Source organism: Mycena indigotica, assembly GCF_014461135.1.
Source record: "Mycena indigotica strain 171206Taipei chromosome Unknown Mind.scaff0007, whole genome shotgun sequence".
NCBI classification, from domain to species: domain Eukaryota; kingdom Fungi; phylum Basidiomycota; class Agaricomycetes; order Agaricales; family Mycenaceae; genus Mycena; species Mycena indigotica.
The window spans coordinates 4,846,642-4,862,925 of record NW_023503006.1 but is presented as its reverse complement, the minus strand read 5'-3'; the positions used below and the strand labels follow the sequence as shown (position 1 = coordinate 4,862,925).

The window sequence follows — 16,284 nt, the reverse complement described above, 5'->3', positions numbered from 1 at the left end:
ATGATTAGATTGTCATCCTTGGCCTCTACTGCCTTCCTATACCATAAGTGCATTGAACTCAAGGGCTTATGGTACAGCATGGGCCATCCCAGCACCGTCAGAGGCTGTACCAAACCTAATGTGGACACTTGATCAAGATGGTACAGTAAACAATCAAGACCACACAGTAATTCAGATGAACAAGTTCATGGAGCAGAAGGGAGTTGGCAAATACTATAATCAGTGACTGGGTATAATTTAAGTTTCAAATACTTATGTCCTGTGAATCAACTGAAAATATCACAATGTTTCCCTATAAGTTTCATTAACTTTGTGTGAAACTCATCCCGTATACCGACCCATTTTGGCCTGCCTCTGCCCCATAACCATTTGGCCAAGATATGCAATTCTAGCATGACCTATTACCTGATTAGGAAATTCGGTATACATGTGGAAAATTTGAAAATCTTCCTGATTGGGACACTTTGTAACCAAAAGATTTGGCTGTGACCTGTAACCCCCCAAAATATTTCAGCCAAAAAATCTGAGGTGACTGTGACCAGCAGAAGAGAATTGAATTCAATGGGTCAGTAATGCTGGTCCGTGCGCAGATAGCCCTGTACTTAAGTAGTTGGCTGTGTGTTCCCCCGGCTTTGGTATCAACTAGGCACCTGGACCCTCATCCCCTGACAGCATACCAAAGCCTCTACATCGACTCTGGCACTCTTCTAGCCCCAGTTGATCCTCTCTATCTCCTATATTTGTCCTCACCCTACTGTGCTTGCCTGCTCTTCCCCAATGATGACTCCTGGCATCCCTGTCGACCTGTATTCGTACTGCCTGATCCTGCAGAGCGAAATTACTCGCCTCATTGACCGTCTCGACCGTCTTGAGTATGGTATGCCTGCTCCACCCCCTGCTCCCCCTTCCCCTGGTCCTACATTCTACGGTGTCTGGGACGGCAGTTGCTGGGTTCTTCCAACAATCCCGGCCCCTACCCCTGCCGTCATTGCTGCGGCCCACACTTCCATACCACTTGCCGAAACCTTTCCCCTACTGTGCCCGACATTCATGGCCCTAGAAAGAAATGCGATCGGCACCCACTGTAAGGGCAACCCTGGAGACTCCGACGAAAGCCTAGCAGGGGAGGATCCAAAGCGTGAATAAAAGCTATGGAAATACACGGGGGGACCGACCTAGCAGGGGAGGATCCAAAGAGAAGAAACTCTAAGGGTCCGCCTGCTAGGGCGCCAACTATATACTGGTCGTCTGTAACTGCCGACGTAGAGCGCAGAAGGCCTGAGCGGCGTCGCAAGCTCTGTCCCAAGGTGATTGTTGGGAGGGTCTTGACGGATCGGTGATTGTGCGGGCGAAGGAGGCCGTGGACGATGGTCGGGGTGGGTCGGAGCGTCCGAGGGGGCGCCCGTCGGATGCGCCTCGGATGCGTTCGGAGGGTCCGAAGGAGGCCGAAGCGGGGGGTTCCCCTGACAACTTGGAGTGGACTTCTGCTGGATGAAGACTCCTTGCCGGATAACTGGATAAATGAAAAGGGGGTTTTAGTGGGTATTCTACCTTTAAAAAAGGGTGTTGGATGAATCACACTTGAGTAGGAGTCCCACACTGGTTTAAAACGTGCATAAAGGCATTTCCTCCTGAGCTTACTTCCCGGCATTTTTACTGGCATTTTCTAGTGCACCCAGCGGATGTTCTTTGGAATGCTTCTGCCGACTGAAGTTCATTACTACAAACGCTCCAAAAAAAAAAAAAAAAAAGTATTCCATCATTAGACGTCAATAGATTGTTGTGACAGTACAAGATGATATAGTTGGACATTCTACATGATAATAGGAGATTATACCTTCCAAATCAGCTCTGTCCCAGCTCTATCAACCCAGCCTAGCTAGAGATCCATCCTGACCTTTGAGAATTGATGGAAATCAAATACCACTGATGAGTAAATGCACAGCATTCCCAGTGCCATATCACCTGTTTATCCCAAAACCCACTGTGCATTATCAGTGGCAACCCAGCAGGTTGGCACTGATAACAGCCAGTCTTTTCATCTTTGCCTAAGTGGTGAATAATTGGTGGAGATGGGGTGAATAATTGGTGGAGATGTGAATATCTCCAAAGTCCAAGGCCATTTTTTCGCTAAGTCCAACATGTAGGGGTGAATAAAGGTGAATAATTTGACACAGGCCATCAAGACCAAGTTCGCCAGTCATACTCCGTGACAAGTGTGATATATTGTCCCGAAAAGGAAGTTTTTTACTAATAAACATATAAGTAGGTTTTGTTGCCTGTATCATGCTGTTATACACTGTCCTATATGGTAATAGGCATTTTTGAAATTCCAAGAAAGGAAATAAATACTGTTTGATGATACAGTCATCAGAGTATGTCACACATTGTCACAAAATCAAAGTTGTATATTTTGACCATATGAACAACTTTCATTAAGTAACCTATAGTGCCAGCCAAATGGGTGCATCACTACTTGTTAATCAGTACATGATCTCTAACTTATAATATGATATCTCAATGAGTAAATAGGATAGAGACCCAATGGCAGCACTACCAATGATACCTACATGAGATGATCAATATCCTTCACAATACAGGATCATCAGCACACCTATACTGACCCATAATCATCTATCAAACATTTTGATCTAGCCATATCTCCACCAGTTCATCATGGATTTGGATGATTGTTTCACTAGTAGGTAGGCGGTTAATATTCTCCTGATATAGGCTGATATTAATATAGTTTAATATCTCTAGACTACACTGTTATCCCACTTTTCCATGGGTTTTCTGGCCTTAAGTTGAATCAAAAACAATGATGACTTGATATCTAGGTGAGTAATGCATGGATAATTAGGATACAAGTTGTGTTATAGTCTGTTGGATCTCTATAATAGCTTGTCAAGACATATATATTTTTAAATATCCTATATGTCTGTATATATGTCATATATGCCAGTGTTGCAATCTCCTAATAACTTACTCAGAGGTCAGGTATCCCCAATGGGATAAAGGTAGTAAGCATACAGAGGAGTTCCCCTGAGAGATTTGATGCCTTCCATAATATTTTCTTGATGGAATCTCTTGTTATTCTCCATTATACCTATTACTGCTATGACACAATATATTGATAATACAGCCATAATCTGCTGGTTGATTATAGATCAAAATATATTAAGTTCAGTCAATGAGGTATATAGACATACCTACATACTCTGATTGATAAGGGTCTGCACTTGGATAGAGACATGAGGCAGACATTTAACTACAGGTTAGGTGCGAAACTGGTGTACATGAATGGTGAGGTCTATAGACTCAGTACACATCAGGAAAACTAAATTTCTCTGGAAGACCTGGCACCAGGTCTTCCAGGTCCTCTAGATGCTCCAGACAGCCTCTAGCACCAGAGGACATGCCTAATTCCAGAGCCTTCCAGAGAAATTTCTGGTGCCAGAGACACTTCCAGACAGATGTCTGGTGCCAGACGCACTTCCAGACACTAGCTAGACATGTATCCAGAGACTCCATTATGCTCAAATCTATACCAAATATCATGCTCGTTGTTCAGTTGATTGAATAGACAGTTGTAACGAATAGCTAATGCCTAGCTAATGCCCATTTGCCTGCTGCGCAATCCCATTCCCCTCCTCCCCCTCATCCTCAGAGATGTCCAAATTCTCCCGAGGGTCATAACCTCCTCGTCCGGCCTCCCCATCAGACCCACTTCCCTCGGAGGTAGCATCGAGACTCGCAGTTGTTGCATTTTTCTTGGTATATGGCTCCACAAGGTTGAGGATAAGTTGCTGCTTCTGTGTCGATTGGAGGGCACCAAGGCCGTTGTAGTACTTCTGAGTTCGTTTAGCCCATCCAATGCTAGAGAATAACAATTTCTTCTCTTTGCCCCCGCCAAGGTCGATCTTCTGGATGAGCTCTCCCGTGCGCCACATTTCTAGTGCCCGTTCAGCCTATAGTATGAATAAGTACATAGTCACACAGCAAAATATAACTTACTGCGGCAGCACAGAGCGCTAAAGCTCCCGCGGGAAACCCAAAGTTTGCCCGAGTACGCGGCTGAATTGCCAGCCGAAGATGCTTCCGAGCGAACGGAATGAGAATATATTTCGATCGATAGATGCCAGTCTAGTAGTATGGTCAGCCATGGTATCATATGCAGACTCCACGTTACATGTGCGGCTCCCCCGGCATACAAGAAGTTGGCGTTAGCAAGCTGATGTTCGGCACGTTCAGCAATAAGCTCCTTCGTGATTAGTGGCTGATTTGGCAGCGGGTCGCCCTTCTCGTCTCGTTCGAGGTCCTTCAGAAGCAGTCCTGTAACTAGGACAGCGTCTTTCCCGATATCACTCCGCCAGCTATCAAGATGGGCGCTCATCTGTTCAAGGAATTCAGCTATTGCCAGTGGGAAGTGTGTATTTGAGCACTTACAACACCATAAACAGCCGGAGTAATCGCATATGGGGATTCAGGGTCTTCAGTTGCAGGGAAGACAGCCTCCCAGGCACCTTTGACGGTCGCGCGAAATTCTTTATGGCTGGCAGTGGTAAATGGTTGCTGCAAGGTTCCGGCCCAGTCGATGATAGAGCTCGCGACCGACTCGCGGAACTGTCTCTTGTCAATGGGGTCGTGGATGGGTAGATGGCTGGTGGTGTAGCGGGGCTTCGGTCCTTTCTTACTCTGAGACTCGTTCTCGGCAGCAGGGCTGGGTTGTCGAAGCACGATGCCCATCTCGTAACATGTCAGAATTTTTTCCCACCGAAACATCTTGCTTCTTACCTGCGAAGTCGTTGCGTGAGGCTTTCTGGCCTGTGTTGCCGAAACAGTTGCCTCTAAGCTCTCAGTGTCGCCCTCCAGATCGCCATCGATATCATCGTCTCCGCTGGGATGGCCTAGAGCGGAGGAGACGGAGGTGGTGGATGTTCGGCGGCCCTGGTCCAGGACCTCTTGCCAACCCAGCGTCGGCCCCGTCAATCGCTCGTTTGCCAGTGGCACGTTCGCAACTTGCTTCCAATTTGCGGCCACACCGCTCTTTGCCTTTTTGGCCCTACGCGTTGTCAGCGGTTGTGCCGGCACGGAGGGAGGCTACCTGGGACCATCCAAGGCGGATTTTTCGCTAGGCCTTCGTTTGGTGGATGATTTGGGCTGAGGCTGCCCCAGGTCTTGAATTTCCGCACGAAGAGGGGCCTGATACTCATTGGTAAGCCGTCGTTTGTCGGTTAGACTTGACTGACCTTCACTTTGGCCTTCGCTTTGCCCTTTTTCCTCTCCGACTCCTTTTCGACAACGCTCTTCGTGTTTGCCATCTTTGCCTTCGACATCGTGGCTTGCTGCCGACGCCGCTTGTCGTTTTCACCATTGTCCGACTCATAGCTGTCGGACCCGTCAGACAGCTCCTGCCCCGCATCGATATATGCGTCGCTGTTGTCCTCGCCGGAGCTTCCATCTATGGCGCTGCCTGTGCTCATCTTCAAATGAGAATCTGTCTGATAATCGTTAGTATAACTCAGCAAAACACTGTTGCGCACCTTGACAACAACATCAGCTTGCTTTACCGGTACTCGGTCCTTCATTCGGAACGGGTTTTGGCCCCGCGGTGGCGTGAGCAGAAGCTGGGTTGGAGTTAGGTCAATGAATAAAGGTGTGTGAGTGTGAGTGTGAGTGTGACGTCTACCTCATCGTCCGCTTCTTCATCCTGCTGACTCTCCTGTGATTTCAGTAGGTGCTGGTGGCCTGGAGCGAGGTCGGGGTGGTTCGAGGAGCTGGCCGTCGCTTCGTGCTTGTCGCGTAGACGTTGTTCAGCGGCAGCAGCTTTCTGGATTTGTTTCTTGCACTTGGCTTCGGCACTCTTCATCTTTGCTGCTTTTTGGTGCTCTTCTTGGCGGCGGTCTTCTGCAATTTCAGCGGCTGTGCGGCGCTTTTGGGTTGCATTCTTCAAGATCTCGCCGGGACGCTTGTCGGTCGCAGGGCGGCAAGGTCTGGCTTCGGGCTCCATGGTGGACGAGAGGAGAAGTGGGACTTGTGTCGAAGGTTGTTATTCGTGCACGTGCAGGCACAGCACTGCCCGGTCGATCGTTTCATGATCAGCTCCTATGCGGCTAAACAGCGCCTCCATCCGCAGCTTCTCTCCTGTCCTCTTCTTCCTGGTAATGCCGCCTCATCGTGGCAATCGCAAGACGATCGCAGACTTACTGTGCCAGTTTCCGGGCTGCGGGAGGGCATTCAAAACTGCCTTTGGCCTCACTCGCCACGTTCATGCTTATCATGACAATCCAACTCATGACAACGCAAATGTGGGCGCCTCCCTCCATCCACCCATCGACGCTCCAGCCACAGATATTGCGCGGGACAGCCCTATGCCCGACTGGGAGCCTCTTGCCCGTGCTGCGAGTCCCTCAGAAGCCTCACAATCGGACGTGGCGTCTCAGAACTCTCCAGGCTGGCGGCGCATTCATCACCCGTTTCTCACCGGTAGGTTATAGGCATTACTGGAGGAAATATCGCTGACTTTTCATCGTTAGCTCGTCCTTGTGATGAAGATGGTGTCTATCTTCCAGAGGGAGCAAAGCCGCGGCCGCAATGCGAGTTGGCGCCGGACGAGTGGGATCCCTATGAAACCGAGGTCCAATTTCGGCTGGCGGACTTTGCTTTTCGAAAAGCACAGATTTCAGGCTCGAATATCGACGAGTTAATGGAAATTTGGGCCCTCGACAAGCTCAAGTCTGACGAGCTGGCCCCGTTTGCCAATGCCGATCATCTCTACGAAACCATCGACGCAACGACGCTGGGAGATGCGCCATGGAAATGTCTTGTCACTGATCCCGTCTCCACCGCCGCCAGTGCTCCCGAATGGGCCCGGCGTTCATACGAGATTTGGTATCGTGACCCGGAGGTCGTTGTCAAAAACCTCCTTGACAATCCGGACTTCGATGGACTCTTTGATTACTCCGCATATGTGTCAGGGGAAACCCTGATGCCGTCACTTGATCCCATCAAGCGCCGCGTCTCCGCTCACGTCTCCGCGTCTCCACTTGCGTCTCTGTGTCTCCACCCGAGTCTCTGTATTCCTGCACCCTGACGCTCCTCCTCCACTTCTCCCACCACATCCCGCATCCAGTGGTCCCCAACCTCCAACTCCCATGGCCACCCCTTTCTGGGAGTCTCTCCGGAGTCACCATCAGGGATCACTAATGCCATCGGAGACCTCTCCGGATGTGGCCGCACCACTTTCCTCTGAGACCTCGAGCCTATGGCCTTATAGCCTCTCTGGGCTGTCGCTCATCAAGGTCTCCCTGCAACCTCTACCCGTTGGACCTCTTGGGTGTCCCCAACCTATGTCAGCGTTCGGGCTTACGTTCGGATGGCTGAGCCCCACCATGGCTCCGCCCCCCCACTCCGCCACCACGGCCCCCGTCATCGGGTCTTCCTTTGGGTGAGGCCTACTGCCGTTAAGGCTCGTGCCTACTGCAGCGCCCCAGGCTGCACGCCCTCACACCTCCACCTCTCTGGAGACATCCGGGGACGTCTCCGAGTGACCCTCCTGTCGCTACCCTCCAGTGGTCATGGCTGGCCGCCATTCCTATTGGTCCTTTCCAACACTCCCCGGCCCTTGGGCTAGACCGACTCCTTCCCTCTCCGCTCCATGCCCCCCCTCTCCGTTTCCGGCCGTCACGTCACGGTCACACACCCGGAATCGATTCCGATTCCGATTCCGGTTGTCACGGTCACGGTCACAAGCGGAGACGCCCAGAGGCAGTCTGGACCCCCCGAAGCCCTTCCTGGGCCTTCTAAGGATGCCTGGGCTCTTCCCTTGGCATCATGGTCCCAAACCTGCCTCTCCGGAGCTTCGAGGGCTACTCGACACTCACCTAGGGTCCATTGGCGACACCTGACTTCTCCCATGCGTTGTTCGTCGCTATGCAGTCACTCTATCATTACTCCGGTCACTAGTATATAGTAGTGCACCTGAGCAGAGGGCTCCTTGGCTTGTTCTCTAAGGATTCCCCCTCTGCTCAGGTGAGTCTGTAGCGTCCCTTCCTGTTGTAGTAGTTTCACTAAGGATTCCCCCTCTGCTCAGGACTCTGATTTCGAGCCTCGCGAGGTTGCCCTTACAATATGTGGAGGTTAATCCGGAGAACAAACGACGCTGGTCGGATTTCATGTCCGCCAACTTTGCCTGGTCTCATTCGGTGAGTGTCTGTCGCTAACAGATGTCCTTCAATCTCACATAGGTGCTCAGGATCAGATATACAATGCCGACAATTCCACAGCAGGGGCAATGCTTTGTCCACTCTTCTTTGGTGCGGACAAGACAACAGTTTCAGTCTCGACAGGCAATGTCAAATATCACCCGGGGTATATGGGCCTCGGAAATGAGCATAGTACACTACGATGGGCGCATCGAAATGGTGTTGTCCCTTTCATTTTCCTTGCCATTCCGAAAAGTGTGTGCTCTTCTCTTTTCTTACCTGCTCCGCTTGCTGACAGCGATGAACAGGTGATCGAAAGTACGATAACGACCCCGCATTCCGTACCTTCAAGCGTCAGCTATACCATGCATCATGGGCGGCTGTTCTCTCGTCACTGAAGCCCGGAATGACAGTACCTGTTGTCCGCCGCTGCCCTGATGGTCATTTCCGTCGAGTAATCTATGATTTTGGACCCTTCATTGCCGACTATCCAGAGCAAGTCCTTCTTGCTGGTGTTGTGCAGGGATGGTGTACTAAGTAAGCCTTCTCGATTTGTCTCAATATTACAATGATAGAAATTTAGATGCACGGCTCCTGCGCATGACCTCGATGGGCCGATAAAAACTGCGCGAACATATGAGGGGACGGAAGAGCTTATCGAAGCATTTGACGGGGATACAAAGACTCTGTGGGAGAACTATGGCATCAATACGGATGTCGTTGTACGTGACTTAATACCATTGAAATCACATGTGCTTAGACTTTATAGCCATTTACGACTGAGTTTCCTCGTGCTGATATTCACGAAATGTTATCACCTGATCTTCTTCATCAATTGATCAAGGGCACATTCAAAGACCATCTGGTAGAATGGGTTAGTGAATATCTCTATCTGACCCACGAAAAGGCCAAAGCAGAGCAAATCCTCGATGAAATTGACCGCCGGTATGTCTTGCTTGTTGCTGCGTAAAATAATTGAGCCACCTCCAAGTATTGCGGTAGTCCCTGCATTTGCAGGCTTGCGGCGGTTCAAACATGGCCGACGCTTCAAACAATGGACTGGTGATGACTCAAAAGCACTTATGAAGGTAACTGATCGCTCGTTTTATATTTTTGTGATTTTTATTGCACTCAGGTCTACTTGCCGGCTCTTCAAGACCTTGTTCCCCCCGAGATAGTCCAAACACTGAGCAGCTTTCTCGATTTCTGCTATCTTGTCCAGCGACAAGACTTTGACGAGGACACACTTGATATCATCGATGATACCATCACCCTCTTTCATCAGCGTCGGGAGTTTTTCCGCACTGTCGGTGTCCGCCCTGATGGGTTTTCACTCCCACGTCAGCACTCTATCCGGCATTACTGCTGGGATATCAAACGATTTGGTGCGCCCTATGTAGTGTGTTCTTCAATCACCGAATCACGGCACATTACTGCTGTCAAGAAGCCATGGCGTCGCTCAAGTCGATTTGAGGCGTTAGGACAAATGCTGCTGACAAACCAACGTCTTGACAAGCTGGCTGCCGCTCGAGTCGATTTCGAGGAGCGTGGCATGCTACGCCCCCAATTTCCCGCTCTTCCTGACAAAGTCAATGTGGAGGATGATGCTGACGAAGAAGTGATTGATGGGCCCCGGGTTGATGGGAATGTTGTTCTTGCTCGCACTCGAGGTCTGTTGCCACTTGTGATGTGATGGTTGCTTACATAATTGACTATAGAGCGCTCGTACCCATCAAATCCTGATGATCTTGGCGTTCATGTCAACATCCTGCAGTTCTCTGCCCTCCTCCGTGCCTACCTTGACATCGACGAAGATCTTAACTTGGACGACGAGATCGAGCATCTCTCCGTGTTTCATTCTGCCGTCGCCAGCTTCTACTCTCCCAGTGATCCTTCTGGAATTCGCGGCATGAAGCGAGAGCGTATCCGATGTACACCATCATGGCGCAAACATGGTCCACGTCGCGACTGTGCCTTCATTGTCGAAGATGATGACGCTCCTGGATTTGCTGGTATGAGTGTTGTCCGTATCCGACTGTTGTTCTCTTTTACTCGCCATGGTGTCTATCATCCATGTGCAGTGGTGCAGTGGTTCAAAAAGGTGGGCCGACAGCCTGACCCACAGACAGGGATGTGGATTGTTGAACCAGAGGTGAGACATGGCTCCCGTCTTCTAACTATTGAGCACTTGGACACCATTCTTCGAGCTGCGCATCTTATTCCTGTTTTTGGAGAGTGTAACATTCCCCATGACCTTCGTTATACCCACTCCCTTGATGCTTTTCTGGCATTTCATGTCAACAAATACATAGATGCACATGCTAATGAAATTGCATTTTGATTCTTAAATGTATACATTGTCTGGAGGCTGCGCTGGAGACAGCCTAGAAGCACTGGGTCAATAAGCAGTTTGCTGGAAACTGTCTGGAAGCACTGGCTCCAGACAGTTCTCTGGCCAGTCTGGTACTAGGTTGGCCAGATCTCCCAGGGATCCCAGGTGGCCCAGAGAAATTTAGTTTTCCTGATGAGATGCATGTATGGTGGTATTTGGATATCTACTAGTACCCTGTACTATAATTAGTTGTGGTTCTGACATGTGTTACAGAAGGTAGCTGAAGAGAGGGTAGGTAGCCATAGAGCAGAAAAGAGTGTCTTCGCTATTACAACTGGTCAGAAATTAATTTCAAGTATGATACAAGACTTGAACATAGGATACTATAGACCTTCAAATAAACCTGTCCAGCACTTGAATTAACCTCATAGCTATTCTGGATCTCTCACAGTACCATTATCAGTGCTATCTATCCCAAAAATGATGAGTTCACTATGGGCTAGTCTCTGTGAATATCATAGATCTGACCATATCTCCTGGTAGGGGTCTCATGCACCTCCTGTAAAATGGTACCCCTACCCTCACAGCCCATCTGCATCCTAGCTTATATGGCACCCAAGGTCTCCAGGAATTAACTGACCCTAACACTTGCTCTGTGGTTATGAATGGGTGTAGTGTGCTGGACCATCCCATGGTATCATATCAAGTTAGATCATAAAATTCTATGCATGCAGTCCCAGTATATCAGCAAAATACTACTCAACTTAGGATTCAGGCATGCTTGGCAGTAAATATATAAACCTAATAGTAGCAAAAAAATATAGTTGATGATGCTTAAGTATAGTTGGATGGTATACCTTTCAAATGAACTTTCTTCCAGCTTTATCCACCCAGGCAGGCTGGGGATCTGTGCTGATCTTTCAACCATGATGGAGATCAAATGCCACTGATGAGTGAATGTATGGCATTGTCAGTGCCATATTCACTAGGAGATGGGAGGGTATATAATGGAGCAATAAGTTATAGTAACTAAGCTTACAAATCAGCCACCTTACAATTTTAAAGTACTAGATATTCTCTTGTTTATGACTGAATGGTTAATAAAGAAATCATATCACATAATAATAATCAAAACATCCATATTAATTGATAATACTATGAAGACCCTTCTTGCTAGTGCTTGATTTGTGCATTTAACTCAAGTCACAAGCAAGATAGAAGCCCATCAGTTATATATAAGCCAGTAATTGGGCAGTGCCAATACTACTATTGAGCTGCCACTATAGATAGTCATGATATACAACTTTGATTTTGTGACAATTTGTGACATGCTTTGATAATTGTCCTTACAAACAACAAATTTCCTTTTACGGAAATAGCTATATGATATTGTAGAACAGGACATAGGCAACAAAACCCACTTACATGTCTATTGGTAACAACTTCCTTTTTGGGACAACATGTCACACTTGTCACAGAGTATGACTGGCAAACTTGGTCTTGATGGCCTGTATCAAATTATTCACCTCTACATGTTGGACTTAGTGAAAAAATGGCCTTGGACTTTGGAGATATTCACCCTCATCTCCACCAATTATTCACCACTTAGGCAAAGATGAAAAGACTGGCTGTTATCAGTGGGTTTTGGGATAAACAGGTGCGCGCAAGAAACCACGGCTTTGCATTGTATTGTATTCCCAAGGCCCGGGCGCCTCCTGTCTTATCCACTGAACACACGGCGCGTTGCGGGTTCGACGCCCGGTGCGCTGATGGGACATTCTGGAGTCTCCCCACAGCACCCGTTTTTTGTCCGTTGCCCTGGGGCGTCTGGTCACGGTGCCGGGCAGCCGGATGCACAGAGGCATGCCGGGATATATGAAGATGTACTTGACACTAATTAATTGCAACACAGACTAATTGCACCCCACGCATCAGAAAGCGAGTCGCAGCCGCCCCTGGGCGCCGGTTCGACGCCCGCCCAGCCGTGGATGAGTGGAATACCCAGGGTGAAATAGTAGTCTTTTGACGCAGCGGCGGGCAGTGGCAGCCTGGCAGGCCATGATCAGGGGTAGGCCGCAGGAGATGTCAGGACCGTATTTTGTATTGTAGGACAACATCAGAGAGAGAGGTAGTAAACAGACACAATATCGCACACTAGAAGCGCGGTCCCTCGCCCCGCCCAGGCGCGGGTTTGACGCCCGCCAGGCCACAGCCCACAGCCCATGGGTATTCGGTATTTGCATACACTTTTGGCCCGTCGGCTCGGCGCGGGGCCGCGCGCAGCTGCTGCGCACGAAACCACGGCTTTGTATTGCATTGTATTCCCAAGGCGCCTCCTGTTTTACCCCCCTGCTGGCGGATCCCGGCCCGGGCCCGGGCCGCGCGGAAGCCGCCCACACTGCAGCCTGGGACCCGTAGGATTGTGCATGGTACTAATGTCTGATGGTCATTGGTATCACTGCGGGCAATGGAGCATATTCCACCCTGGAATATGTTGAGAATATTATGAATATTACAGGGTGTATTCATTCCATTTTCTAGGCTGGAATATGACAGGAATATCCGTGGAATATTCTTAATTTTCTCACCATCTGCCACATATATGACAGCCCGGAAAATGTTGGGCAGATCCGTGGAATATTCTCAATATGCCTCATGTTTTCATTCCGTATTCCAGCCTGGAATATATCACATGTTCCAGGCTGGAATATTGTGACCAAATTCTGGGACTATCATTGATTGGGATTCTGATTGGGATTCTATAATTAGCTACTATTTCAGCAACCATGTTTAACATCCCAGGTATGCACAAATGCTCAACAAATTTTGCCTCTATAAATGCCCACCCAGCCCCAGCAGACTTGCAAGAAGCAGAGCACAAACCCAAATTCTCTATTGCCTCAAGTTCTCCACGGATGCTTATAGCCCATCCCCAATTGATTACACAAGTACCTACAAACGCGCTTCAAACGGCACTGCTACAAACACGCTTCATTCGGCAGCGCCCGTTTGTGAGCCACCCCCCCAACCTCAAGATTCAGGTGAGTCAGCTGGTTGAAACTCACGGGAAAAGAACTTACGAGTTGTTTGGCTAGCCCAGCACTTCCCTGATTCACGTCCGCTGAACATAAAATGACTGCGAGAACCTACTCAAGCAAGTGGATTAGTTGAAGCAGACGGAAACGACCTTACCTGGCGGCCCTGGCCAGTACAGCAAATCCTCCATTGACTTCTACTCCCCCGATTCCCGCTTCCTGCCCCGAAAAGATGGGTACACGCGTGGGTTCCGCTGCAGGTCGGGCTCCCGGCCACTGCCATCCCACAATTCCGGGGGTCGTTTGGCGCTGCATCAAAGCGTGAGTTTGCGTGTTACCTCAGCCAAATTTTACGCACCTTGACCCGGACCCCGCTGTCTCCGCCAGCGCTGGCGCCCAACAACATTATGATGCGCGCGCGTCGCAGCCCGCAGCCCTAACCATGCGCCCGGCCCGAGCAAACCCCACCGTGTTCGTCATTTCGGTGGCTGTGGCTGTGGCCGTGCCGCGAGATTCTGCAGGCGTTGGCACGGCGCAGCGCCACCCGGCCCGGCAGTGTCGCCCTCACTGGCCTGTTTCTAGTCTCCAAAACCAAACTCGCGTATAAGTGTGCAGACGTCCAACGGCACTCCATAGGTCGTTCATAACTGTGTTGTATTTCGAGTCTTCGTATGAAAAACGAGGAACTCGGCCCATGGTCGTCAGGACAGCCGTTTGGCGAGGAGAAGGGGAAGGGGTCGAGTTCGTTGGCGAGGTTGGCAATGAAAGATGAGGGGAAGGTGTGGGTTTGCTACTGGTGGGTGCGAACCACAGGTAGCATATCATCTCGAATGTCTAACTTGCGGGTCGTGTCCGCGCAACATAAAGCCAGTCGCGCCCAGGCATCGTGGAACCATCCATCTCTACGCGCGCTGAGATTTCGACTTCTAATCATTGACATAGTAGTCCGCGGGCGGTTTCTGGTGCGCGAACGGAAGTAGTATAGACGCTTTAGAGAAGCGGTCTTGGCGATTTGAGGCGGGCAAGCACTCGAACTCGGCTAATCTATTGCTGTCCCGCCCACCAGTTCTCGCTAGTCAAGTCAATCTCGCGCGCGAGTTGGGCAGCGAGGGCGGTCGTCAAAACTGCCGTTTGGCGGGTAGTTGGCAAGAAGGGGCCAAGCGCATTGGTGGAGAAGAACAGCAGCTGCCAGCGTGGCATTTCCCACGGGGGCTCCGGCCGGCCGGTCCGAACACAGACGAGGACGCTAGCTTTGCTACGACTAGCGAAAGCCTTTGCCACGACCTGGCAGGTGCATGAAGGGAGCCTAGGGCTGGGTTGGTGGAGGCGGGTTGGCGGAGCCTGAGGCGGTTGGCCAACTTGAAGCTTCACTAACGGCACTCGTCGTCGACCGCTGGCACGAGAAGGCAAGGCGGCCCGATGGGACGATCTTCCCTCGTTCGAGCTGGTGGTGCCCTCGCCACCCTCGCCAAAGTCACGTCGTTGACTGTGGGCCCAGATTCTCGCAGCGGGCGGCCCGGGTGGATTCGGTGACACGGCCCGGGCTCGGTGCCAATGCGATTTGCGGCTTGAACAAGCGGTTCCTCGCAGGTTTCAGACCTGCTTCAACCTAAGGATCCGCCTTAGCTGGAAAAGTGACAAAGCCGGAGGGACAATGACGGACAGTGGCCTTTTCTGCCAACCCGCTCACGTCCGTCCGGGTACATGCATTGACGAAGGCTGATGACGGGATTCGAGCGGGTCGTAGGGGGGCAAAGACAGTTATGCGACTGGATCTGAAGAGGACCATTAGCTGGTATAGGAAGGACTCAAGACAACAGCACACCTTTCACTCAGAGATACGTGTCTGCTCCGAGTCCTCCGACATTTCATACCCATCTAACCCCACAAGTCGACATACTGTACTAGATGGAGGCTCAGATATACGAAATCACGGAGGTGCAGCATCTTCGAGAACGCGTTGCAAATTCCCGCCAGCGAGAGGTCCGGCTCGGACGGCGCTGAAGCCTCAGCTTGCTTACACCAACAGCACGGACGACGACAAGCGCAAAGCTGGGTCTAACGAGGTAAGTGGGATGTGTGAAGATTTCGAGTTCAAGTTGGAGCTCACCAAAGATAGTCTCCAGTGCGAGACTCTTGAAATGATAATGCATGCTCAACGAGCTCGTTGTTGTCCACAACTTGTGGCCTTCATCCGCCCATTGCTTCCAACACTGGCAATTACTGGGATGGTGCCGATTTCAATTATGCCAGTGACTGATGGGGCAGGAGCAGGTGGATGGTGACGATGAAGATAGCAGGCTTCTTCAGCGACAACAACAGAACTCCGCGCAGACTCAGCAAGGTAGAAACAGCAACGGCAGTAGAAGACAACTCACCATCCCGACTCCAATGCATCGCCGGCCCTGGTTGATCCCCGTCAGCTGTTCCTTCTCCCCCATAGCAACTCGGCGGCAACTGGACAAGTCAGAACGGAGACAGCAACAGCAACTTAAACACTCACCATTAATCGGCGCAAAAGAGGCTTCTGACTCCAAGTCTCCAAACGTGTTGCTGGCTGAGCATGGCAGAACTGGTCGACGCGAGAAATCAGCAAGATCACGGCAAATGCCTTTCCAAAAACGCGTCGCGTCTCCGATCCGCGGAGAGGCCGGGCTGGAAGACATGTAACCCGCAGTGACAACTCACCTGCCGACAAGTCCTTGCAAAA

General features: G+C 50.4%; 2 protein-coding genes across 2 annotated transcripts; both read left to right on the top strand.

The window, feature by feature from the left end:
* Window positions 1–6,110: 6,110 nt before the first annotated feature.
* MIND_00902300 (C2H2-type domain-containing protein) lies at window positions 6,111–7,096 on the top strand (the record flags this gene model as incomplete). The annotated part of the gene is made up of 2 exons (XM_037365665.1): window positions 6,111–6,489; window positions 6,540–7,096. The coding sequence occupies 2 exons, from the start codon at window positions 6,111–6,113 to the stop codon at window positions 7,094–7,096; spliced, it is 936 nt and encodes a 311-aa protein (XP_037218907.1).
* A 1,081-nt stretch (window positions 7,097–8,177) lies between these two features.
* On the top strand, window positions 8,178–10,548 carry MIND_00902200 (C2H2-type domain-containing protein; the record flags this gene model as incomplete). The annotated part of the gene is made up of 8 exons (XM_037365664.1): window positions 8,178–8,207; window positions 8,258–8,462; window positions 8,516–8,744; window positions 8,791–8,929; window positions 8,977–9,152; window positions 9,199–9,295; window positions 9,343–9,877; window positions 9,926–10,548. The coding sequence occupies 8 exons, from the start codon at window positions 8,178–8,180 to the stop codon at window positions 10,546–10,548; spliced, it is 2,034 nt and encodes a 677-aa protein (XP_037218906.1).
* Window positions 10,549–16,284: the final 5,736 nt, after the last annotated feature.